Here is a 27,322-nt window from a genome sequence, read left to right as displayed (position 1 = left end):
GTGGAAAAGCCAGAAAAGACAAGACATTCAGGAATTACTTGTTAGCCTGGCGCTAGGGTCAAACCCCCTGAGGAATTCAAATTAGCTACAGTCACTTTCAATTGTTTTCCCATAACACATGCAGCCAACATACATGTCATTTAATTATTGAAAAACGTACCTACTGCTGAGTGATACAGGCATCCACCTGAAGGGGTGCATGCTGGGACCAAACGCCTTCCAAAGTTGTGAGAGATGGGCATTGTTTTTGTCCCAGGCTCTGCGAACTACTGCATTTTTAAAAAGCCGTGACCCTCGAAGATATAAGCCAAGAGATAATTTTTAATATCAATGCTGTATAGATGTTCTTGGGTATAACTGCGGAAAATGTCATTTTTAAACTGTTGCCTTCTCTTTGAACAGAGCCTTCAACCTTTTTAGGGAAGCTCTGGGCCTCGGTGGTGGAAGTTTGTTCAAAAACCAAGAGGAAAACAACTGGGGCACCTGGGTGGCTCAGCTGGTTAAGCGTCCGACTCTTGGTTTCAGCTCAGGTCACAACCTCACAGTTTCATGGGTTCGAGTCCTGTGTCGGGCTCTGAGCTGGTGGTGCGGAGTCTGCTTGGGATTCCCTCTCTCCCTCTCTCTCTCTGCCCCTCCCCAACTCACGCTGTCTCTGTCTCTGTGAAAATATATAAACTTTATAAAAAAAGAGGAAAACAACTGTACAATATGGCTGTACAGGGTTTTCAATTCTGCCCTACAAAATATAGTGTAAACATGTATTTCAGCAAACTTGCAAACAGGGAAGAGACTTGCTTCATGAAATAATTTACTTAAAAGTCTGGAAACATGCATAGAAGCCGAGGTAGGGCTTTTTGTTTTAAAAGTTGTTTCCACCACCCCAGGCAATGGGGAGTGGCTGTGCCCTGCCTCACCTGGTGACACCTGAATCCCACTTTCCATCTTCTTTCTACAAATGACAGGAAAGCACAGCGTGTTTAGCTGGCTCTGCTGTTTTCTACAGGAGCTTCATTTTCTTCTCCAAAATCATCATGCTGCCAGGAGTCAGAAACTTATATAAAGAATGAATGGGGACTGTGGAGTTGAGTCCTTTGGACTTGAGGCTAGACAGGCTTTTCACTGTGACACAATATTCAATGCTCACAATGCACTAAACTCATAGATGATTTATTGCTTTAAGTAACTAAACAAGAAAGAGAAGAGAAAGGCTGTTGTTTGGGTCAAGACAATCGGCATTCTCTCTCCACGGTTCACCAGTTGCAACTACTTAAAGCCTTAACGATACTTTCTGGACAATATAAACACGTGATAGCATACATGGAAACAACTTGGCCAATGATACACTTATTAAAATAGCACATAACAAGAGCTCCCAACCAGTCGGGTTGCCCTGAAATGAAAGAAGGAACGTGTGTTCAGATAATGTGCTGAGTACAAATTCTTTAAAAAATTTTTTGGCATTGATACTAATACAGAATACCTTCTTGGAAACTCTGCAAGAGCAGGTGTACACACAGAATTACCTCTTCATTTTCAAATTACCAGTATCTATGGGAATACTTTGAGAAAAGCCAGGAGGTGGGGCACCTCCCCTCCCTACTGTCATTTTCCTTGTCAAAGCAGCAGGGCGTGTGGGGCTTAGATGGAGGAGGGCACCTGATGGGCTCCGGGGGTTGTTACATCACCAAAGAGCTGCAGAGAGCAGCAGCGGATGTAAAATGCACCCCCGGCAGGGTGTGGGAATGAACAGTCTTGGTTTGTAGCCAGGGAGGTCCATGGATGGACCTGACTTGAGTGCTCCCTGGGGAACCTGGCGGGGGAGGGGGGGTGTGTGGACACAGGCACTGGATGGGCCACTCCTTCCCATGGGACTGGGAAACAGATGAAGAAACAACCTGACCTCTTGCATTCTAACACTGGGGCATTACGACACATTTCTAATGGATGTGCAGAGACCAAAACTGTCAGGGACCCGGCCCTCAGAGGGCCCGGTGAGCTCACGAGAAGAGGTCAAGCCAAGCCAAAGGGTAACACGTGACGCTGGGGCAAACCAGCCCCCCACCCAGATGGCGGCACGGTGCCTCCGCTTTGCCAGCGCATCAGGCGTGCAACACCAACTGCTCAGGACTCAGTTGTCCCCCACTGTCTCGGGCTCTGCGGCCACTTCCTGGGTGCCTCCCTCCCTGGCATCCTCTCTGGGATGGGACTGCTCAGCGCAGCCCCCTTCCGGGGCCCCGCAATGACCCGCAGGACCGTTTTGCACAGCCCCACCCTCCACACAGAGCTTTCCTTCTGTGATCTCCTGGGCGGGGACCTTCAACTCCTCGGACACCTCGTCCTCCTGATGCAGGCCCGGCACACAGTTTCCCACGTCTCCGGCTTTGGAAAACTGGTCTTCTAAATTCTTCTCATTTTCTTCTGCTTGTCGCTTATCTCTGGCGCTGAGTTTGCCTTTGGACTTCCTCATCTGCCTGTTGTGCATGTCTTCTCGGGAGAATCGCCACTGGAACTAGAAAGCAGAGAGGATGGGGATAAATAAATGTTGTCTCTGTGAACCCAGCGCTTCACCCGACCGTCTGCTTGCGTGCGCAAGCTCTTGTCTGAGCAAGACACGATTCCCAGCATTCCTGGAGCAGAGCGTTACCAGCAGCAAACTTGAATCATGGTCCACACACATCACACCCACCATAAGAGCCTGTTTGATGCCCTCCATGCAGTGTATTTCATTTACTTATTTTTAAATGTTTATTTATTTGCTTATTTTTGACAGAGAGAGTCAGAGAGAGCAAGCATGTACACAGGGAGGGGCAGAAAGAGGGAGGCACAGAGAGTCCCAAGCAGGCTGTGTGTGCTGTCAGCACAGAGCCTGATGAGGGGGCTTGAACCCATGAACTGTGAGAGCATGACCTGAGCCGAGATCAAGAGTCGGACACTTAACCGACTGAGCCACCCAGGCGCCCCCATGCACTGTATCTTAGTTGTGGATTTCAGGGGACTCTGGGGATGAAGGGGTATGTCTTTCAGTTGGCTCTGGGAGAGGAGGTCCTGAAATCCTATTATTTGGAGAAGCAGAATGGGAGAAGACACAGGGGCCTGCCCCTCCTATGAGCCACGGTGCTGGCTACTTGCTTCCCTTCTGAGCAGGCCGTGGGCTACCAAGCACTGGGCCTACACTCTCACCAGATCTCCCGGATTAGAAGGGCATAGAACATGGGGCTGGCCCTGTGCCGTGTGCCCCACCCTCCTGTCCCAACTCAGAACAACTCCAAAAGGCCATCCCAGTTCCAGGGCTCCCCCGGGGGTTGGCTAATAAAGCCACTGCTGTGACTGCATCGTAGCCCGTCTTTCCCCCTGCCCACTCCTGTGCCCTCCTTTCCCCACAGGTGTTCCCCGGGGCACCCCCCCCCCTAAAAATTCCTCCACCCAAATCTATCAAAGGCTGGTTCCTGGGGAGCCTGACCTGCAGCAAAGCATTTCCCCATGTGGCAGGGAAGTCAACAGAGGCTTAGAGAGGACAACGTCGCACAGTCAGTAATAGAGCTGGACAAGAACGGGTCATGTGGAAGATGTGGCGTGAGACTTCCTGAAGAGTCTCTTCGCCATTCAGCAGCCATTCAGTGGCCCAGCGTTCTCATCTATACAATGGGACAGTAACTCTAACCTAAGTCAACGTCAGGCAACTGGGTTTTCTGTAAAAACAACGTTGGCGACTTTTTCTGGGAAAGTCAGATAATAAATATTCTAGGCTCCGCAGGCCATATGGTCTCTGTTGTATCCATTTGGCTCCACTGCTGTATCGTAAAAGCAGTCATAGCTAATATGTCACGAATGTGCGCGACTGTATTCCAGTAAAACTTTATCTACAAAAACAGGCGGTGGGCCACATTTGGCCCGGGAGACACGCCCCCATTTGTCAAGCCCTGCCTTAAAGGGTATTGATGTGGATTCAATCTGTGTGATGCGTCTTAGCACCACGACAATCCATGTAAATCTTAGCACACACCTGGGATATAATATACCAGATACGCTGCTGCCATGACTGACGCTAGAAATCAATTCCATCAGGTCAAGGCTGCCAGCGGTCTTATTTATACCCGTATCCCTGGAATACAGCATAGAGTCGGCACTCAAAACCTACTTGTGGGGTGAATGGATGGAAGGACGACAGAGCCCACAAGCCGAGCTACTCCTATAATTCCAGAGTCAAAACCTCGCTTGGGTGTAGTGAGGAAGCACTGGTGCATCTAGACATTATTTCTGGTCGCTTTCCAGAGAGAGAAACTAATTTAAGGAAGGAAAGAGGGAAAATTTTCAAAGTCCCGCTGAGCCTGCTGACTACACGAACTACCCCAGAGGAAGCCAGTTTGAGAGACTGTGTGCTGGGAATAAATCTGGGCAAATGAGCTTGAGCAGACAGGGAAATACGAAGGGTGTGGAAGAGAATACTTGGGTCACTGTGGTTACAAAAGAGGGATGTGTTCTGTGCGCAAACAGCCCAGCAGAGACTGTGGCCTTCTTCCACACCCCAAACATACGGGGTGCTCTCAGTCTTCCTGAGCAAAGATCCCTGTGACCTCTGCCATCCTGAGGGGTACCTATGCCCAGCATGGCCCCCACCTCAGGGAGGGGCAGTCCACTCAGTGGGCCCTGGGTCCCCAGTGCTCACAGAGTCAGATGCCAGAGACCTGTGCGTGGTAAACACTTAGGAGGGTGACAATCACAAAATCTTGAGCAGGTACCAAGCCCAGTTGTGAAAGACACTAAGGACGTGAGAGAAGCCCCCAAGGGAGCGAGAGCTGGGCAGGTGAGGCCAGAGTCAGGACCCCCAGGGACAGAGTGGTCTCGCCAGGAAGAAGAGCATCATGGGACTAATCTGGGGCAGGCACAGCTCTGTGACAACAGTACCATAGGGTGAGTTTTAGTTTAAGTTCCTACGATGGTCACTGCCTTCTATTTCAGTGGCACCACATAGTGTCACCTAATAGGGAGTTGAGGGTTAGGCACTCTGTGACTGAGAGAAAAGTAAAGGAGTTTCACTGCTGACTCCTTGCTAGGCTGGAGGGGGAGCCCAGGAATGCAGCTGCACCATCAGTGGAAAATGATTTCTTAAGGCTTCGCCACGTTGTAAACAACCTAGTGCTTTGCTAGGAGAAACCAAACATGTGCTACAGGAATTTTTTTTCTTTTTTTTTGTTTTTAATCTGCCACCTTTGTGTAGTTTTCAGTGGTGGAGCCCTATTTCCTCAAAATATCCGCTTACTCGCGGGGTTCTGAGATTGAACACATCATGGGGGTTCTTGGATTTAAGAGTTTGGACAACACTGGTAAATGTGAGTATTTCATCAAAGTAGAGACAACAGAAAGAAGTACCTGTTGAGGTTAGGCTTTAACATCCATCCTGTCCTCCTCGGCCCTGCCCGCCCCCCAAGTCCTCAGATGAGTTCACCTATGGTGTTGGATGCATTTCCCCGGACACTCCTGTTTGGGGGTTCTCTCATATTACACCTGACAGACTGACAGACTTCCCTCTGGGATGGTTTGAGCTTCCTGCACCCAAGCCATGAGCTCCCGCAACGGAGTCCTTTTGCAGGCGGGGTGGCGCCTCGGACCCCTGCCCCAGTGGTGCCCACTTGGGTAGAGACTGCCACGCAGACATCTCAAACCTCATACCCACCAGGGCAGGATGCTGACTCTGGACCTGAGGACCACTGATGCCGCCCCCAATGGCAACCTCCGAGGCTTGTGGGCACGGCACGATCGTGGTTCATAACTGCTGCCTTGTCACAGGCTGCTGCTGCTATGTTTTATTTCCAATCAAAACAGAAGAGCCTTTTTAAAAAATCAATGTCCCCAAATTATTACCTGCATTTTGCATGTTTTAAAAAAAAATTTTTTTTAACATTTACTTTATTTTTTTGAGACAGAGAGAGACAGAGCATGAACGGGGGAGGGTCAGAGAGAGGGAGACACAGAATCCGAAACAGGCTCCAGGCTCTGAGCTGTCAGCACAGAGCCCGATGCGGGGCTCGAACTCACGGACCGCGAGATCATGACCTGAGCCGAAGTCGGCCGCTCAACCGACTGAGCCACCCAGGTGCCCCTGCATTTTGCGTGTTTTTAGAAACAGGCCAGGTAAGCCTGCCTGTATACAGTATTGGAGAGGAAGCCAGCTATCAGGCAAGTCGGAGGAAGCTTCCATCCACGCTATAGTGGATGCCAAGAGCCCCCTCTGCAGCTGAGCAGGGCACAACCCTGGACGATTCTACCTGTGCCACATTCTAGCCTCGACTCTTGTCTTCTAACGCAAACCCAGCTATTCTCTCAGCGCTGCTCTTGGTAACTAAACAGAACTTCCATGCCTCTTCTGGAAGTCCAGCCACATCTAGTTTCCTGTAGAAGATCACATTTTGTTGATTTGCTATAATCCGCCAGGAGAACACCGGCCGCTTTCGCCGGGAACCAGCCGGGGCTGCTGGCATTGAGCTGGCGAGAACTCTCCCAGCCGTTTTCTGTCCTTCTTGGTCATCACAGGGAAATCTGTCAAGCCAAATGCCTTCTAGGACTACACTGTTTTCTGTGTCCCCAGATGGGCTGTGGTGATGTCACTTGTTCCCCAAGCTCCTGGGGGGGGCACCCCTCCACATCTGTCACGGGTGCTGCAGACAAGTCCCGAGGAGGTCCTGACTCAACTTTTCCCTTGTCCTTCTGTCCTTTGTGGGGGCATTCTCATGAAGCGGGGAAGTAGCAGGGGCCAAAACTCAGGGTCTGTATCATCTGAAAGCGAAACGTACCAAGCTGTGAAGGCAGACTGCTGCAGGGTACCTGCGGAGGAAAGTACAAGCACACACCGAGGTGCCTACCGCGTATCTCACGCGGTGGCAAGGTTCCCATTTCCCTGAATTTCCGAAGCACTCCTCTCACTAATCACTGTTAGCACTGTCGTATAGATGAGCACACAGAGGTTCAGAGAGGTTGAGCAACTTGCCCAAAGTCACACAGCTAGAAAAGAGCAGAGCTGGAATTCAAACGCAGGTGTCTCTGGCTCCATCCACACTACCCTTCCAGCTTCTCATTCTTGGCAGACGAGAGGCTTTAGGCTCTTGCTGTAGAGGTCAGGGAGGAGAGGAAACAAAGGGAGAGGACACGCACCTTTGGGATGGTTAGCCCGACACGTAAGGGCCTCAGCTTTCAGACAGTACAATGTTAAGATGCACCTGATGGGTCAGGCACTTGACTCATTAGGCCGAGTGGTTAGCTAATGGAAGTCAGATTTAACTGCCATTAAAGATACTTTGTTTTGACTTACTTAAAAAAAGATCTACACTGAAGCCTCCCTGACAGGCCTATTTCTAAAAAAATCAATAATGATAAAAATTGAATGGCAGTCCACAGGTGAGCCAAGAAAGGACCCTAAACTACTCCCCTAAGACATCGGCCCTCAGACTTGAGCAGACGTCAGAATCATCTGGAGGGCTCCTGAAACCCATCACTCACCCCATCCAGCATTTGCAACCTGGAGAGAGGAGGGAAATTTTGCATTTTTTTCTACCTTGTTTTATTTTTTAAAATTTACATCCAAATTAGTTAGCATATAGTGAAGCAATGATTTCAGGAGTCGATTCCTTAGTGCCCCTTACCCATTTAGCCCATCCCCCCTCCCACAATCCCTCCCATAACCCTCAGTTTGTTCCCATATTTATGAGTCTCTTCTGTTTTGTCCCCCTCCCTGTTTTTATATTATTTTTGTTTCCCTTCCCTTATGTTCATCTGTTTTGTCTCTTAAAGTCTTCATATGAGTGAAGTCATAGGATATTTGTCTTTGACTAATTTTGCTTAGCATCATACCCTCCATTTCCATCTGCATTGTTGCAAATGGCAAGATTTCATTCTTTTTGATTGCTGAGTAACACTCCATTGTGTATATATACCACATCTTCTTTATCCATTCATCCCTCGATGGACATTTAGGCTCTTTCCATACTTTGGCTATTGTTGATTGTGCTGCTATAAACATGGGGGTGCATGTGTCCCTTCGAAACAGCACACCTGTATCCCGTGGATCGATGCCTAGTAGTGCAATTGCTGGGTCGTAGGGTAGTTCTGTTTTTAGTTTTTTCAACGTTTTTTTTATTTTTTTTATTTTTGGGACAGAGAGAGATAGAGCATGAACGGGGGAGGGGCAGAGAGAGAGGGAGACACAGAATCGGAAACAGGCTCCAGGCTCCGAGCCGTCAGCCCAGAGCCTGACGCGGGGCTCGAACTCACGGACTGCGAGATCGTGACCTGGCTGAAGTCGGACGCTTAACCGACTGCGCCACCCAGGCGCCCCTGTTTTTAGTTTTTTGAGGAACCTCCATGCTGTTTTCCAGAGTGGCCGCACCAGCTTGCATTCCCAGGAAATTTTGCATTTTTAACAAACTCCCAGGTAAGGCTGATACTGCTAGTCCACGGGCCACAGTGTGAGAAGCATTGAGCTAAAGAGAAACACAGCCCCCAGCTCTGTCCCCCATGGAGGGGTTTCTTGTCTCCCTCCCATCTTCACCGGGCTCCCTTCCTAACCTGGGCTTCTCCTCCTCCTTTAAGCTGAGGATAATCTCGGGCTTTAACAAACAACTGTTGTTCCAGATCCCAAGGCTCAAAAAGGCCACCCGTGGGACAGTGACAGCTTTATGGGTTGCGGATCTGAGGGGAGGTGTGTAACATTCAGATGCTTAAAGGCAGGCGGCCCAGCCGGGAGGACGGATTCCTTATCTCGAGCAGTAGTGGGAGAGCCTCTGAACAACTTAAGCAGGCTTCCCAAGCCAGCGTGTCTGTGGCACTCTCGCGTGCCGCCTGCTGGTGCCCATACCAAGAAGGATCCAATGAGCCGTCCGTGTCAGCGATAACTGCAGAAGAGAAAAAAATCCCTCACTTTATAGCAGTGTGTGTCCAGAGCTCCGAGTGGCAAGGGCTAATGGATTTAATTCGCACATTTTAAAAACTGTCCGTTATCTGCCTCCACTTCAAGGAGCGTTAGCTGGAAGGAAGACTTCTGGTGTGGCAGAAATCACCTATTACCTTGGAAGGAGTTTAATTATTTGCTTTGAGAGCCACACTCACACACACACAAAGAGGCTTCTTCCAAATGCCGAAAAAGTCCTGATTGGAGAATTTCCTCCACTTTGCTGATTAAAAGAGGACTCAATATGCTGTGTCCTTGCTGTGCCAACCTTATGGTCCCTCTTCTTCGATTTCAACCCATACGTAATAAGAATGTCCTGGGCTCAGACGTTTCATTACTCATTTATTGGTTCAACAGATATCTGTAGAGTACCAACTAAAAGCCAAGTACTGGGCATGTAAAAGTCAGGAAAACAGGGCTTTGCTCCCATGGAGTTAATGTCTGACTCTATCAGCAGAGGATAAACTAATGATCACAAATAATTCTAGACCAAAAGAAGAGTTCTGCAAGACAGGAATGTGGTTATTCCCAACGTATTACAAAGGAAGAGAGCATCTGAAGCAGAGGTAACCGTCAAAGCAAAGGCCCTGTGGCAGGAAGGGACACAGAAGAGCATGAAGGCCACAGTAGGTGGAATGCAGAAAATGGGGGTGATGGCACAAGAATTAAGAAGGGCCAGATCACACACAGTCCTGTGGCTATCGCACTGTAGATTCCCACCTTTATCTTAAGACTCACACAAAGCTTTAAGCAGTGGGGTGACATGATTCAGTATGCTTTTTTCTTTTCATTGATTGATTGATTGATTGATTGATTAAGCGCGAGAGCAAGCAGGGGGTGGGCAGAGAGAGAGGGAGAGAGAGAATCTCAAGCAGGCTCTGTGCTGTCAATGTGGAGCCTGATGCAGAAGCTTGAGCTCAGGACTGTGAGAACGTGACCTGAGCCAAAATCAAGAGTCAGACACTAAAGTGACTGAGCCACCCAGGTGCCCTGCAATATTCTTTCTTAAGGATCACTTTGGCTCCTGATGGAGAATATAGTTGAAGGGGAGACCTGTTACCGAGGATTAGAGTTGTTGAGGTTTGTGATGGCAGAGAGAAGGGGAGGGATTCAAGTTTCTGTCTTGAGGATGGAATGACCACGGCAACAAGGAGACGAGGAGTCAAGGATGAGCCCTGGGTGGGTGGGTGCCTCTGGACAGTGGAGGTGCCCTTGTTCTAGACAGGGGGAGGGGGATAGCCAGATCACAAGTCGCTCTGAGATGCTGAGTAGTGACGGGGCACGTGGAGCTGGGTTTCGGGCAGAAGCGAGTCCTGAAAATGCAGGTGTAGGAGTCATCACCTCGGAGGTGGGGAGTCAGATTTTTCACTCTGGGGATGAGTGAGATTTTCTAAGGAAGAGATTAGGGAGTGAGAGAGAAATGGGGCTGGGTTTGAACCACCTAGTGGAAAACCAGGATGGTGTGGGGTCAGCGCCAAGAGAAAAGGTGCTTCAAGAGGCAGAAGGCAGCCAACAGCATCAGTCCTGCGAGGGCTCGATGGAGTTACTGCCATGAACGTGGGGGCACCCAGACCTCAGTGGGAGTAGGATGCCAACCTGAGTCAGCCGCGGGAAGACTGGCCAGGACGATGAAAGGGGGACAAGCCATCAGGCCGTAAAGTCCCCTCTCTGGGGCTCTGCCCGTGAGACGACCTCTCCAGGTCACACAGAAAACAAGCGCTGGACGTGACCCAACCCTATGAATGGGCAGGAGATAAATAAGTCCTTCAAAAGAGAAAGCAGCCGCCCAGATGATTGCGGCTGATTGGGGCGCAAGTTTCTCCTGATCACAAACTAGATGACTCCATCCTCAGGACTTTCCTGACGGAAGCTGCTCCACTTGTTACAGCAGCTTTAAAACTCTACCTCTAAAATCTCCTGCTTGTCGCCCTCTGTGAGCCCCACAGCCTTTGTACCAAAATCAAACCACACGTCTCTCCTCTGGGATCCAGAAAATGCAGCACCACCTCCCTCTCTTAAGGGCAGAGCTGGCGTGTTTCGGTGTTTGATGGAGGCCTCGCCTGTGCTTTTGTTGGATGTCACTGTGAATGCACGCGGTCCCCAGGAGCCTGGGGCAAAGCTGCAGCTGACAGTGGTCCCGGGAAGATCCATCTTCCAGCCGGCGGCTGACTGCTCCTGGTGGTTAATGGTGGCTTCAGCGGTTGCCTTCTGGTCCTCGGCTGCCGTCACCTGTCACATTAGCATCTTGGAGCGGAGACAGAGACCTTCCTCTGCATTCTACACCATCTGGCTTCAGGTCGCCGTTTCCTTGGCGTTCCTCCCAGGACCCTCCCTCCCGCCCCCCCGGGTTTGCTGGCTGGTGAGGGGCTGCTACAATCTGTCCGTTGCTTGCTGCTCCTGTCCAGGCTCCGTGTCCAAAGGACTCGAGGAACTAACAGGGGAGCACGGGACGGTGCCAAGCGTGAGGAGCGGGGCAGGTCCACCAGGCTCTGCCAGGCAGCGCTGCCTTGGCCAGCAAAGGTGGCTCAAGCTGGCTTCGGGTGACACCTGACTTGGGCTTTGACACACTGACTCGCTCATCTCTTCCTGAGTAAATGGTGAAACGCCCATGGGAGAATCACCCACCGGCTGGGGCTGGGAAGCATCAGAAGTGTCTGACACAGGGGAAAGACTTGGGTTTGACTTCTGGAAACGTGGGAGAATTTCTGAGAGCAGCCACAGGCTCTCAGCACGGCTGTTTCCAGGCCGGTTCACGCGACATCCAGTGAGGGAGAAAGGCCCCTGGCCATCCCCTGGACAGCCTAGCCCGAGGGTCCACTGCCACAGACTGCGGCTGGTCTCTGTCCACACCAGCCGCTGCCACTAAGAGGCCCTCGGGTCGGGCACGCCAAGAAGGAGCCCTGGCAGGGTCCCTCCGCCAAAATCACCAAACTTCTGATGTCCTGACGGATCCAATGGGCTGCGACCAGAGCTTGTAATGAGATTAAGACTCAGAGAAGCTGGGCATGAACTCAAGCCATCCTGCCCCCTGGTCAGATGGCAGCTGACTTCATGCCCCTATTTTTAGTTTACTGGGAATATCTGGCCTACATGAGTGTCCAGCAGAACTGTTCCACCCCACTCTCCAGCCCGACCACAGGACACGACCCTCCAGTGTCCCCATCTGTCCGGCTTTGGCAGCCTCGGGTGTGATTCAGTTTGCCGCAGGGCTCAGGCGTTCCTCTGAGAGCCCCTGGAAGTTGGAGCTGACTGCCTGCTCAACTGCTATAGAAAATTCACTTGAGGGGCGCCTGGGTGGCGCAGTCGGTTAAGCGTCCGACTTCAGCCAGGTCACGATCTCACGGTCTGTGAGTTCGAGCCCCGCGTCGGGCTCTGGGCCGATGGCTCGGAGCCTGGAGCCTGTTTCCGATTCTGTGTCTCCCTCTCTCTCTGCCCCTCCCCCGTTCATGCTCTGTCTCTCTCTGTCCCAAAAATAAATAGAAAACGTTGAAAAAAAAAAATTAAAAAAAAAAAAAAAAAAAGAAAATTCACTTGAGGATGGAGCCCCGCTAAGGAAAACTGGGGAAGGCAATCAAGGTCACTTACCTTTGATTCCTTCTTCTTGATTTTCTGAGGTAGACACGGTCTCTGAAGAAAGACAATCTGCTTGGTGGATACATTCCCCTCCCTGTAACACATGCAGAGTGGAGAATGAGTTGTTACACCTGGTGGCGGTAGGGGGGGGACCCCAAGCCTCACAGATGTTTCTGTCCCTAACTTTGTCAAGGCTGGCCACCCGCAGAAAGGAAAGCTGCCACCAGACAGTGAGAGGTCAGGAATCAAGCAGCAGCCCCCTCCCAGGCCATCCCCGTCTTGCTTCCAGAGGGTTATGCTGGAGGCTCAACAAAAGCTTTGTGGGTGTCCCTGCCATACCAGCTTCGTTGCTGGAAACTCCCCTTCCTTCCCTCGATGTGGAATAACAGCTGGCATCTTGGCCAAATGATGATAAACTGGCGTCTTTAGTGAATCTCAAGAGGTGGGAAGCCTCTTCCAAATCTGTCTTTGGTAATGAGCCATGGAGAGGTCAGATTGGCCCGGGATGGGTGGTGAGCTCTGCCCGCCGGCCAGCCTTTACCGAACAGCAGGCACAGAGCCTGACTGAGCAGAGGGGAGGGCCGTGCGCCCGATTCACCCTCGCTGGCAGCCCTCGCCAAGGCAGCCCGGCTCCTGCAGGCGCAGGTGAGGGGCGCTCAGGAGGGCCACTCTTGTTTAAGGCGCAGTGAGTGCGCGTTCCTCTCGGACCCCACAGAGCTGCCTTCAAAGATGGCAGACGTGTTTGTGAAGGTCACTGTTCTCAGCCCTGCCTCCTTCTTCTGATCACTTTCTTAAATCTCTCTTTGCAAGTGTCTTCTCTGCTGAGGCAAGCGTCACTGCGTGGAATGTCAGAGGGGAAGGTGGGAGGAAACGAACGTATTTTGTGCTGGGGCTGGGCTGGGTGGTTTCACACACCATGGCTCGTTTAAGCCTCACCACAGAGCTCCAAGGAGTGGAAGCCCACCGCCTTCACAGTCAGGACACAGAAGCTCATTTAAGGAGCGGGCTTGGGATCACACAGCGAGGCTTCAAGCTCAAACCTGCCTGGTTCCATGTGCCCCCCACTCCACCGCGAGGTGGCATGTAGGGCACAGGGAAGTAGAGGACTTGGGGGGGGGCGGTGACTGAGCAGGTGTGAGATCTGAGATGGAGACAGAGACACCTGTCAGCACCCTCTGGGTTTAGAGAGCTGGGGCTTTGCGTGCAAGTGCATTCTCATCACGACTCTTGTCCTCTGGAATGGGTGGTGGGGTAGGCATTCTTCCCTCTTACGGACAAGGAAACTGATTCAGAGCAGCTCTGGGACTTGACCAAGACGGACAGTTACCAAGTGGCAGGCTCAGGACTCGGGTTCAAGTTTTCAGGCCACAAATGCAGGGTTCTTTCCACCCCTCTGCATCACCCTATTCCCACAGGAGTCTTGGCCATGAGGCAGCATGGAGGCTCCCAATGGCCCAGGGCCCAAAGATGCTGCAGACTAGCTGCACTGCAGCATGCAGTGCCCCACTGTAGCCCAGTGTCAGGAGGGGGACATGATGAGAGCCCAGATGCGTTCAGGGAGGGACCCTGGAAGGCACTGATCATCACCATCATTCTCACCCTCAGTCTAGGCTCTGCGGCTGCACCGCCCTGCTGTCCCCCCAGATCGCCAGCCTTGCCTCACGCTGGCCATCACCCTGTGAACACGTAGCAGGACTCGGGGAAGGTGGGACACTGATGGTCACAGGAGGGGGCATCCCTACAGGTCAGCAAAGGGGCTGCCTGGCCTAGGAGAAGTGCCTGACTATGCAGACTGAGGTGCTAGTTAGTCCCAGGTTCTGCCACTTACTGTCTGTGTGACCTCAGGTATGTGACAGAGCCTCTCTGAGCCTCAGTTTCTTCATCTGCAAAATGGGAATCCTATCTATGCTTATAATCCCACAGGATAGTTAGGAGGATTAGTTTAGATACACCCAAAATACAGATGGAAGGCCTTTCAGGGTTAGTAACACCAGGACCAGCCCGTGAGCTGAGGGGATGGTGGGCTGAGCTCAGGTGGACAAGTGTCCCTAAATGTGAAACTGTAAGAAGTGCCTCAAGCAAGGGGCAAGACTGCAGGTCTTTACCTCCTCTTTGTGGGACTACTGACCAGGGCCCAGGGCTGTGATCTTGGCTGAGTCCCTTCAACTTCCCTGGTCATGTTGCCTCAGCTGTAAAATGGGTTTAATAAAAGGATTCCACCTTCTGGGAGTTTTCTGAGGACTAAATGAAATTTTACACGCAAGGCACCTATCCAGGCCAGCACAGGGCACACAGTAGGGGCTCAATTTCTTTTGCACCTCAAAGCCCTGGGGCCCCTCAACCCGGGGGCTCATCTTTGACATGCCTGGCAGTAATGATTCACTGGCCAAGGCTCCTCGTGTGGGAAGAGGGGTGCAGGGGAGTGCTCTGTGGGGGTGGTGGTTAAGAATCTGAAATCCTGGTTCTGTCACTTCCTAGCCAGAGAATACGAGTGACCCCACTAGCCTCACAGACTTGTCACAGGATTAGATAAGTTATGTGCATGAAGCACTTACTGGGAACAGTGTGCAGCACAGAGGAAGTGTTGAATAATGATAAGGAGAAGAACAACGATGACTATTATTTTTACCTGGTTGTCTTGACAACGGGAGTAGGTAGCACACAGGTGAGCTGCCAGCCATAGGCCGCCAGGGAGTTCAGCAGGGGCACGTAGTCTGTCTGCACCTCGACACCCTGGGGGAGAAAGGCCACTGTGAGGGCTGCGGTCGCACCATGTCAACACCTGAGTGACTGAGGGGGTGCTGTTCAGTAAAGAGGCGGGGGGCGTCCTGCAGCCTGGAGGGTCGGCTCCAACGATACTTAAAGATTTCCGAGCCAAACTTCCAACATGGGATTTCTTGCTGGGCCGCAACTCAGTCTGTGCAGTCGGCAAGGAATTGGAGCCAAAGGATTAATGCATTCATTTGGGTTTATTCTTGTCTGGACAACTAGCCTCCTGTGAGTTTCACTGGAGAAGTGCAATCACCTTGCCTCAAAGCCATATTCATGACACCACACACTGGTGATTTCGGAGTGTGTCGTGGGGCATTAGACGGCATTTCATAAGTGATCATGTCGTTAGCATCATCCAGTCATGGCAGCAACAACACACACACACACACACACACACACACACACACACACACGTGCTCACGCACACACCTGCACACAGGGAGCTTCACCTGTTATACATCCTGCCATAAAGGGATAAATGAGTGCTGCCTGTGTTTTCCGCGTGTGTCTGAGGGTCTAACTTGCCTCTCAATTTAAAAACTCAGTCCTGCCACCACGGGGTGGGGGGCGCCCTAACTAGAGGCCACTGCCTTGGGTTCCTCATGCTCTCTCAAGGCAGCAGGCCTGATGCCTTACTCCTGGCTCCTCGCTGACACTGGAAGGTCAGCCCCCACCCTGCCCTGTGTGTACAATGGATTCCCCATCCCTGTTAGGCTGGCTTCTTGTAGTTGGCCTCAGAACATCTCAAACTTGTGTCCAGACTCTTTCCAACTGAGGCAGCCGTGTGGATGCATCCAGCTAGTATTTCAGAGTGGTGGGTACAGAGGTGAATGAAGGCATGGTCCCGCTGCTAGAGGTCACAGTTCAGAGGCAACAGCACCCACATGCAAGTAATGGAAATACAGAATGGCCTACTGGCAGGGCCACGAGGCTTCGAAGGTCAGCAGAGAGGAAGGATACCAGCCATAGTCAAGGTGGGCTTCCTGGGGCCCAAGGGCCGGGCAGAGAGTTGACAGATGGAGTGGGGGAAGGGGCATCCGGGGGGAGAAAACTCCAGCATATACTACAGAAGGCCACACCGGGCCTAGAGCACCGAGGAAGGTGGGCTTCACTTGGGGGAGGCACTGCTCAGAAGGGAACCATTGGTGGGAGTGGCTGTCCTGCTGGAGGCCTTTTGGAAATAGGACCACTCATCTGGCTGCTCTGGGCTAGGGGGCTGGAAGACAGATGAGCCCTACCTCTTCAAATGGCTTTTAATTTTTTTTAAATGTTGATTTATTTTTGAGAGAGAGAGAGCGTGTGCGAGCGTGCAGGTGCAAGTGGGGGAGGGGCAGAGAGAGAGGGAGACGCAGAATCCCAAGCAGGATCCAGGCTCCGAGCTGTCAGCACAGAGCCCGACGTGGGGCTCGAAGTCACAAACCACAAGATCATGACCTGAACCGAAGTTGGGGTTCGCTTAACCGACTGAGACACTCAGGCGCCCCTCAAATGTCTTTTAAAACTCCTGTCACTGGGCACCCATCCCACCATGGCTACCAAGCCACCTGAACTCCTGGCAACGAATTTATCCTTTGGGAGCCTGTTTCCTCAACTGTAAAAAATAAGTCTTGGCCTCTGACAGTGGTTCTCAAAGTGCGGTCTCTGAGCCAGCAACATTGGGATCACCTGGGAACTTGTTAGAAATTCAGAGTCTTGCAGACCGCCCCCTCCCCGGAGACCCACCAGATCAGAAACCTGGGGGTCCGCCCTGGAATCTGTTTGAAGGAACCTTCTCAGTAGTTCTGATGTGGCAAGTCAGAGAGGTACTGCCCAGAGAATCAATTAGTTCTCTTCTGATGACAGTGAAGAGACTGCAATTCTATGGCTGAATTCCATCAGTTGTTACCTCTGAGCTAACGTTCCCCATCCTTCTCCTCTTGAGAAGGGAAAGCAGAGGGTTCTGAAAGGACCAGATCTGTAAGGGATTTGGGGTGAGGAAGGAGAGAGAGCAGGGGAGAAGGGGAGTGGAAGGATGGGAGGCTAAGGAAGGGGAAGAAAGGAAGGGCCTTAATAAAGGAGGGGGAGCAGGAAGAGAAGGATGGAAGGGAGGAAAGGAGAGAGGAGCACAGGTATAATCACTTGATGGGGGGAGGCGGTCAGGAGAGAACCCCATTCTGACCCCTTCTCTGAAGCCCCCACCCAGCCAAGGGACGGCAGATGACCCAGTGACACTCCTTTCTGCCCAGCCCCCTGGGCACAGCTAGCTAGCTGCATCCCTCCTGCCAGGCATGGCCCTCACCACCTGCTGTGGCTGCTTTATCCTGACAACCCTGCCCCCATCTCTGCATTCCCGATTTCGAGAGGGGAGGGAAAAAGTGTTAAATCCACACTCTCGAGCTTTGCGAGGTTATGATTACTTGGGCCTATCAAGAATAACCTTCCCACTTTATCAAGCACTGTGACAAACCCGCCACAATCAGACAGTAGCCATGGCAACCAGGACAAGCTTTGGCGCCTCACAAAGCCCTGAGTGGCAGAATGGAGTCCTTTTATTAGTGACTGTGCCCTGGCCGGCCGGGTTCTCTCCGGCGGGCACCCAGCACAGCAAGACAATGGACAAAACCCCTGCTGAAGCCTGCCTGACCTGCTCAGACAGGCCTCGCAGGGCGGCCTCTATTTTGCTCTGTTTTATTTCATTCTGTCACTATCTTAAAGAGAAAGACAGCAGGATTTCTCCCCAACAGTTTTTCCCCTCAGGGTAGGGGATGTCAGCCAGAGGGTGCAGAAGCAGAAAGACTGAAAGGAAAAGAGAAAACACAACAAAACATAACCCTGCTTGACAGAGCTGACGGTTCAATCTCAAGTGTTAATGTCTGGGCGTCACGTGGTGAGTTGAAAAGTAAAATACAAATGGTAGGGGGTGAGGTGTCCCACTCTGCCAGACTCTCCCACTCTATTGGGGATGGTCTTGATTTAATTAATGTTAAATGTGATTTTCTGTAAGCATCTATCAAAGCCTGTTTTCATATTATCAATACTGTACCAAGACGGCGTTTCTAGAATATGACATGAGCCCCATGCAGTCAGTGCAAGAGGCTTTCAAGTCCATTAGCTCAGAAAGGTGGTAGAAAACCTATCCGAATGGAGGCTCCCTTTGATCTGCTTTTCTGTGACACTCCAGTGAGGACAGAAAAGCACAAACAGCACTCCAAAGACAGCCTGCTTATCAAATGGAAAGGCATTTCTTTCTGGAAGTCGGAGCACAAATTTTAATTAACTCTCCACTCTCCTGTGTGGATCCGTAATCTCCGATCACACCTGGAGTGCTAAAAAAAAAAAAAAAATGGAGCATGTCCTGTGGTTTTTCAACGTGTATAAAAGGAATTCATTTGTATTTATGGCTCTTTTTTCCTTTGTTCCCTATAATTTCTCCAGTGGTCGCAAATCAACTAAGGAAACAGACATTGAACACAACCTTCCCTTACCCTCCAAAACTCGTGACAACAGAATGCCGAGTTTACTAAGAAATGCCTCTGTCTTTTAATCATTTTTAAAGACCTTCTGTGCAGGCAAGTAATCAGGAGGTAACACACTGGTCCAGTGAGAAAGTTTGTATCCTGAATGTCAGCCTGCTCTTCTCTTTTCTCCCGTTTCAATCTGTGGAAGCAATCTGGGAGAAACGCAGTTGCAAAGAAAAGACTTGGCCCCTTCTACATGACTGAAAATGAAGAGCGGAATTTAATTTCCCATAACTGAAAAGTGTGCAGGGCCAGCTCTAGGATGCTGTCTGTACCCGAAAACAGTGACTAAGGAATGTTTGCCTTTGTTCCCCAAAGCCTTTGGGCTGGGCCCTCACCTTTCATGGAGAGGGCACGTGAAGGCAGAGCCCTGCAAAAACACGTGTGTGTCTTTTGTAAAATTGCTGCCAAAACACTGATACCCAACGCTTATTGGCATGGTACGTTTATACTACCGTTTCTTATCAGTTTTAGATATCTTTTGATTTCCTACCATGGGAAATAAAGGCTTAGCATTCCCATACACTTCTCTTCCTGTTAGTGCCCCAAATGGTCATAGTGTAATTTTAATCAAATCAAAAGTCAGTGTTTGTGTTATTACAACTTGGCAAATATTGCTCAATGCCGGGTCAGGTAATGCGCTGTGACTATGCCTTCTTTTTCACACGAGCCTTCATTTTTCCTGGAGTTAATCATGTCCTCACTTTTTTTCTTCGTGTGTCTGGTTGTACATGAACCCATCACAAATTTATTCCATATGCTCAACACCTCTATTTTACGCCCATCAACAAATATCCCATGTGTCTAACTAAATACATTAGTTCTATTTTTTTCTCCATCAGAGACATCACTTCTGGAGCTTTCTGAACCTTTGCTCTAATCCTGGTCTGGCTGCTTTCCATGCTGGGTTCTTCTCCTACTGCTATCTAAGGCTCCTTCTTGGTTTCCTTCACATTTTGTTGGAGTTCATCCTCCAGTGGCTAGGAAACAATGTCCTGGAAGTCATTTGAATCCATGAGTTCATAAACATGTCTTTGTCATCACCCTTAACTAACAGTTCAAATACAGAAGTCTGGGTTGAAATCTATTTTTCTGTTCCGATTTTTCAGGGACTGCTCTACTAGCTTCTAGAGATCAGCCCTGCTATTGAGAAATCTCTTTTGATTGCTAATACTTTGTAACCTGTTGTGCTTTGTAAGATTTTAGGATATTTTTCCCCATGAAGTTTCAGCTTTTCACAATGTGCCTTAGTGTGCGTTGTTTATACACAAAGGGCTGTATACACTTGATGGCCTTGCCATCTGAGGATTCTTGTCCTTCAGTTCTGAAAAGTGTTCTTTTATTTCCCCTTGATAATTTTCCCTTTCTCCATTTTCTCCCTTCTTTTTGGATCTTCTAGAGGTCAAAATGGAGGATTGATATTTTCATTTTATTATCCCTCCCCATCTTCTTACTCTTTTTATTTTACCTCCTGAAAGATTTCCTTTACTTTATTTTTCAGCCTTTTTATTACCTTTTTAAATTTCCTGCAGCCCTACTTTTAAGACCCCAAAGCTGCAGAGATGGGAGCTAGGGACCTTACTACCACATGTAAGGACTTTAAACCAATGCCCCAAATTGTCAGCTCTGCAGTTCACTCTGCACCATTCCATGGTCATTTATGCTTTGGAAACCAGAGGCTTTCTCATGTTCTGCAAGAGAAAATGGCTCCTTGTACATTCAGGTTGTGGTTTCTTGTGCTTTGTTAAACAAATTAGCATCCCTCTACCCACCTTCTATTTTCTAAAAATGTGTTGAAATCATTCCTCTTCTACTTCTCTTCTTCCAATCTTTTTGTTCTTATGGATATCTCTATCTGTCTATCTATCTATCTATCTATCTATCTATCATCTATCATCTACAGTCAGTTTTCATTATCCATGGGAGCTTTGTTCTGAAATGCTGCCACAAGAATTACTGAATACTCTGACCCAATGCTCTGGGGGAAATACAGAGTTGGGTTCCTGTGAGATACTGATGACAATATCTCATCACCTGATCAGTGCAGAACCTTGTTTTATGTGTATTTCTGTTTAAAGACACCTTGTTTACTATATCTTGTTGATTACCTTTGAACTCATGGACAACAGTGCTAGAACTCAAGCCTGAACAAAACTTACCTAACACATGTGTTTGTTCTGTAAGCCACATCATAGCCTTCTTGTGCCTAGGAACACCAGATAGCACTTCAACATTAGGCTTGGGGCCACTTTAAACAGCAAAAGTACCCACGAAAAGCACAAAAATGTGAAAAATGTGGCATTAAGCAGACTCCAAAAAGGACACTTGTTTATAGTAAGAGAGCTGAAACAAGAAGGCAGAGATCACCTTAGCTGGGAACATGAATTTTGGCAACGCAAGGTTTTTTGGCACTCTCCATGCCTGCAAATGATAGTGAAAGCACCAGGAGTATTGATTTGGGGATTATAAATAAATTTAAGCAAGTAGGATTTGCAAATATAGAATCCATGAATAATGAGGACTGACTCTATCATCTGTCTACCTACCTATCTACCTATCATTGATCATTTCTTTCGTGTCATTTCACTGGGATTTTTCAGAAGAAAGCAAAATTGGTGCCTGTAGCCAACTCCTCACATTTAACACAATTTTATTATTTTAATTTTAATGGCCCTACTGGAAGTCTTGCTAGCTAGCTTAGAATCTGGAAGCCATAAAGTAAAAATAATAAATTTGGTGACATAAAAACTCTTCTGCATGGCAAAAGACAAACTAGGTAAAGTCAAAAGACAAAAGACAAGATGGGAAAACATTTGTAGCTCATATTACAGACAAAAAAGAAAGAGTTCCTTAAATGTGACAAGAAAAAAAAAATCCGGTAATCCAAGCTTTAAAATGCGTACAGATAGGAAGAGAGTCACAGAAAAGGAAATTCACAGGGCCATTAAGCACACAAAAAACCCACCAAATCTCACAATAAGAGAAATGCAAACTAAAACTACCAAGATAGATATTTTCACCTATCATATTGATAAAAACCCAGAAGTTTGACAACCACTTCGTTGACAAGACTGTGGGGAAGCAGGCATTCTCATACATCGCTGGCAGGAAGGCAAATTGATTCAACCTCATGAAGAACAATTTGACAGTGTCTCTCAAAACTGCAAATACGTTTACCCTTTGACACAACAATCTCACTTCTGGGAATCGATCCTATATGTATAAGACATGACAAATGTACAAAGTTATTCACTGGAGAACTGTCTGCAATAGCAAAACCCCGAAGATTACCCAAGTGTCCATCAATATTAGACTTGGTAAATTAAATTGTGTTTGATCCACATGATGGTTTGGGGGTCTGGGTACGGGCTGATCACGTGTTGAACTAAGGCACGCAGGACAAGGAGGACAATGAGAAGGAGTGAATTCTACTTTAGACATGCTGAGTTCAAGGGAGAATGAAAGGTAGGTTCAGGAGGGAGCTAGATGAGATGGGGCCTGTGGTAGAAAAGAATATGCCTATTCACTCCCCCAAATACGTCCACGTCCTAACCTGTGGGCCTGGGGATATGTCATCTTCCATGATAAAAGAGATTTGGCAGATCTGATGAAGTTAAGGATCTTGAGATGGGAAGATTATCCAGGTGGGTTCAATGTCATCAAAAGGGTCCTATGAAGAGAGAAGCAGGTGAGGGTAAGGGAAGGAGGTGGGGGGTTGGAAGCAGAGGCCAGAGTGACTGGCCTTGAGCAGGATGGATTCTCTAAGTTGAAAAGTCAAGGAACAGATTCCCTCCTACAGTTTCCAGAAACCACGCAGCTCTCCCAACACCTCGATTGCAATCTCTTAAAACCCATTTTGGATTTCTGATCTCCAGAAGTGTAAGAGAATACATCTATGTTGTTTGAAGCCACTACAGCAGCCACAGGAAACTACTAATACATCGTTAAAGGCAGGGAGAGGTAGGATGAAAACAAAGAACAGGAAGGGACACAGCTAACACTCGGATAGTTGCAAACTCAAGGAGCCTTGAGGTTGGCTGAGGACAAGCTCGCCTGGTGAGGAGGTGAGCAGAAAATAAATAAAACACAGACCAGATGGGGAGAAATCAGCTCTTGAGCACCCAGGGTGGGAGACGGGTTTAAGGAGAAAAATTCACACCATCAAACGTCATAAGAGGGCAAGCAACACAAAGCTTGAGAGACTATCTCTGGAGTAGACAGCGAGGTCCTAGGAGACCACAGCCGAGGACATTTCAGGAGGGAAGTGGCAGATGGCGAGAGGTCGAGCATGTGTTTGGTAGTGAAGATGAGACAGGGTGTAACCATGGTCTCAGGAAATGTGGGTTTACCTTGACTGTGCCTGGATGCCGCAGGGACCCCGGCCACAAGGGCGTGTGGGGAAGAGCCATCCCTCAAGTGATGGAAAGCAGCGACCCGAAGGCAGGGCCGGAGGGAAATGCCAAGGGACGGGTCATCTCTGTTTATCCAATGGCAAGTGGGCGCTATTAACATTGGGGGCAGTCTTGCAGAAAACTCAGCGAGTTCTTCAGCATTTCCAAGGGCAAGGCTATTCTCATACCGCTCTTCATTTACGAATCTCCACACTCAGTCAACCTGGTTCTGTGCTGAGCACCTGGGAAGCTATGTGAGCCTCTTCTCCTGCGGCAGGAGATCCTGGGCTAGGGGGCGTGGGGAGAGTAACAAGTTCCCCCACCAGATGGAAGCCACCATGAGCTGTGCTGGAAGGACAGAGGCGGGAATGACTTGCCCCTCCGTTCGCTCTGGAGAAAGTGTAAATCCCTCTGAGGCCAGCTGCAGCAGCCCTGCCTTCCAGGCCCCCATCCTCCCCCGGGGCCTCCTGCAGGACCACAGCCCCTGCCAGCGAGAGGGAGGGACAAGGACGCCAGGGCCGGCTGGAGATGTTGTTTTCCTCTTTGTTTTACACACAATGCCCCAGAAAAACATTTTCCTGATATGTAATTAGGCCAACATAATAGAGTCTAAGAAAGCAGTCGGTCTCATTTTAGACAACTTTGGCTTTCATAACGTTCAAAGAGAATACGTTAAAAAAAAAAAAAAAAAAAGCTTAGTTCTCAGATGTAGAAAAGGGGGCAGATGAAATCCACGCAGTGCAGAGTCGAGTCTTCCCATTCCAAGACTCTTTACCCACGCCTGCTGCTTAATTCACATCTTTGCCCGATTTTCTCCACCATGCAAGAAAGGCAACAAACTCTGGAGCCCTTGGAGAGCCCGACAAAATAATAATAGTCGTTATTGTTGTTTCAGATGCACTGTTTGCAAAAATGGCCTCAATTATTACCTCCCTGCCTCCAGGCCTCTTCACAACATAACTCTGCATAAAGACGTAGAGTCCATTTCTCCACCCCTTGAATCCAGGCTGGTCTTGTGATTTTCTCTGACCAACAGAATACGGTAGACGTGACATTACGGGAGTTCTGAACCTGCGCCTCGAGAGGCCTTGCTGCTTCCACGTGCTCTTGTGGAACCCTGCCTATGCTATGGGGACATGCCCGGGCTAGACTGCTGGATGATGTGAGACAGGTGACCCAACCAGTTGGCAGACATTTGAGAGATGCCATGTTGGACCTGCCAACAGCTGGCGAAGCACGAGTGAGCCCAGGTGGGGTTAGTCAGGCCTCGGCCAGATCACCGGAATCATCTGGCTGATCTGTGGACTCACCCGCAACAATCGTTACCTTACTTCACTAAGCTTTGGGTGTTTTATTCCACGGTAGAAGCTAACTGATCCACTAGTATTATTCTAGGAAGTGCCGAATGCCCAGACAAATCTCTAGAAGGAAGACCGTGGTGAAAGTCTCCTGGTCTAATTTGAGAGAAATAAAATGTAATAGCTGCTACTGAATGGAATTCAGTGCTCTTAATTTTTCGCCACGCTCAAAGCTGGCACACCCAGCCCTCATTTTCTCCATGCCAGACACATTGTGACCTTGCATTACACCTGGAGCCCTGAAGTCTAACTTATGATAACCTACGATGAGGCCCGGCACTGCCACCGGCATATCCTGGGAGGGAGAGATAAAAACCCCCACTGGGGAAGAACATCCCAGCTTGAGACACTGCTCTGGCTTCTCCTAAAGAACAACACACGCCAAGCTGGCAGGAAAACCAAACCTGCATGTACAAGATAACACTCCCCTGGATTCTCAGACCAGCAGGGTGATTTGGTCCTGGTATGTGTGGTTTTCTCTGAAGTCACAAACGCAGAAGGCAGGAAGGGGTTGTGGGGTGGCAGGAGACGGCACGCCGTACCTACTCTCAGAGCTGTGTGCCAACATGCGCCTGCCTGGGCAGAATGAGAACAAGACGCGTGTTACAACGTAGGACTTGGGGATTATGCCGGAGGGGATGAGGCCAGAGGTTTTGAGGTTAAGGGGGTGACAGCTGGGCAAACCCTGGCCGTTAGTGGGGACAGCCGCTGCCACAGTTCTGAGTGCAAACAGTTAAGCATCTACATCCTGTTGGCTGCTCAGCGGGACCTCATACTGTCGCAGCACGGGGCTTACGGCCTCCAGAAGCTGACATTTCACACACATACAGAATGCATCAGGGGTGAGCATATCCTCTCCGGCAGACCTGGAAGCAGCTTTGTTTGATAACAATTAAACGAGAAACGTTTTCTCCATCCAGGGACTTGCCAAGTGCCTCCCACTTGCGTTAATGAGTGAGGAAATTAGGCTTTCAGGAGGTAAATGGGATTTGCCACTTTATTACTCCCTCTTTAGACAATATGAGGTGGATGGAGGGTCATTTTCTAATCCTCTTTCTTTCTTGTTTTTGCACCTTATCTACTACCTCGAAAAGAGAGGATTTAAAAAGAGCTTTCCCACAGTATATCATTAAAGGTATTTACTTTGGAGTTGGGAGCCCCAAAGTTTGTCAGCAAAAACTCAAGAACTTTTAAGACTACATCATTTACCACCTTCCTCCACGGTAGAGTCCCGACACCTGACCAATAATCGTTAAATGCTAACCCAGAAAATGGCCCTGAACAAAGGTTGGTTCAAAATCTTAACAGAGGAGGAAACGGAAGGAAAGGATTATTCCACTGTCACTGTGCAAACTAGCAACAGACAGAGCTACACAAAGCTCCGTGTCTTGGCGTGTTGGGCTATGCTGGCCTTGGGCTCACTCTGAAAAGACGATGCTGCGGAACGCACAACACAACAGATTTTCTCTCCCTGACTATCTCCACCTGGTAAATTCAAGATGCCACATTCCCACTTCGGCATCCGGTCAATATTCTCTTCAGTCAATTTTCTCTTCACAGTGACCCAGTTGTCACCATCTTGTTGCTATGGTTACCATGATTCTAACTCAGCCATCTCTCCCCATGCTCCCCTCTCCCTCGGGCCAAATTATGTTGCACTAATCCCACAGCATGTCCTCTGAGGACCCTGCTCCTGCTAAGGGGACTTCTAATAGAGCTTCCAACAAGAATATACAACCTTCAGGACACGTCAGATCCCTTGACTGTCCACTACCCCCATCCCAGGAGTCCTTCCATTCTCTCTAGCTCCCTGCTCTACTACAGCCTAGAGGTAAATCCACCAGAGGCTGTAACAGCACTCTTGGGTTTCCACCAGCATCTGGGCTGTGACTCACCAAAGGATGAGCTGATGAAGAGCAAACCAAAATAAAAAAAAATTAAAGTGATCTCAGAGAGACTGGCCAACTCTATTTGGTGTCCTCTAAAAAATCCCCTTATCACCCGCTGTCCCCTGCCCATCACTTCATCTTACTTATCACTACTTGGCACAGATTTGTCTATCCATTTATTGCCCTTTCAGTGGAACACAATCTCCACAAAGGCAAGGATTTTATTTATCTCATTACGATGAATCCCAAGCATCTAGGCAAATGTCTGGCACAAACGAGCGCTCAACAAATAGTTGTTGAGTAAATGAACGAACGCATCCGCCGTTGCCTTTTGGGGGTAGATCCTGCTTCCGCTGTCTTATTATGTTCTCAAAGTCTTAGCAAAACATTTAACATTGATGAGATCTGAGTTTACCATGAAAAAATACAAGTCAATTTGCCAGGAGGGTGTTACACCCTTCTTCTGGGCATTCCATATGTGGAAGCTGGAAGTATATTCGTGTATGAAAATGAAACACACAGAGTCATATGCTGGCCACTGGAGTCATTAAGGCCACTGGATGTTTTAGCAAACACTATCTGGTAAATTACTAAAACTGGCCACACACAAATTTGTCCACTTCCTGTATCCGTGCCGCTACAGTGCAGATCGTCCTATCAGGAGATGGTGTCTATTTCCCCACCTTTTGAATCTCAGCCTGGTTTTGTGACTTTCTTTGGCCAAGGAGATATTAACAAATGTGATGCAGACCAAGGCATGAAATAAGGTAGCACACTGGGACTCCTGGAGCCCTGTGACTGGCAGTGAAGAAGCTCAGCTAACCTGGGCGTTAGAATATGCAAGACCCTGCTGCCCCAGCCAACAGCCAGCCAACCATCAGCCATGTGAATGAGGCCACCC

At 49.3% G+C, this 27,322-nt stretch overlaps 1 protein-coding gene and 1 long non-coding RNA gene across 4 annotated transcripts in view; one reads left to right on the top strand and one right to left on the bottom strand.

The window, feature by feature from the left end:
* Positions 1–1,151: 1,151 nt before the first annotated feature.
* Positions 1,152–27,322, bottom strand: part of RFTN1 (raftlin, lipid raft linker 1) — a 209,802-nt gene continuing 183,631 nt past the window's right edge. For all 3 annotated transcript variants that reach the window (XM_058729815.1, XM_058729813.1, XM_058729814.1), the window contains exons 8-10: positions 15,144–15,247; positions 12,527–12,608; positions 1,152–2,509 (exon numbers count right to left, since the gene is read on the bottom strand). In XM_058729815.1, coding sequence (XP_058585798.1) covers positions 2,129–2,509; positions 12,527–12,608; positions 15,144–15,247 — 567 coding nt within the window. In that variant the 3' untranslated portion in view covers positions 1,152–2,128. The remainder of the gene's footprint in view (positions 2,510–12,526; positions 12,609–15,143; positions 15,248–27,322) is intronic.
* On the top strand, positions 17,608–18,860 carry LOC131511789 (uncharacterized). The gene is made up of 2 exons (XR_009261738.1): positions 17,608–18,152; positions 18,701–18,860. It is a non-coding gene; the product is annotated as an uncharacterized LOC131511789 (long non-coding RNA).

Source organism: Neofelis nebulosa, chromosome 5 (genome assembly GCF_028018385.1).
Source record: "Neofelis nebulosa isolate mNeoNeb1 chromosome 5, mNeoNeb1.pri, whole genome shotgun sequence".
Taxonomy (NCBI): Eukaryota; Metazoa; Chordata; class Mammalia; order Carnivora; family Felidae; genus Neofelis; species Neofelis nebulosa.
This window is presented reverse-complemented; position numbering and strand designations above follow the sequence as displayed.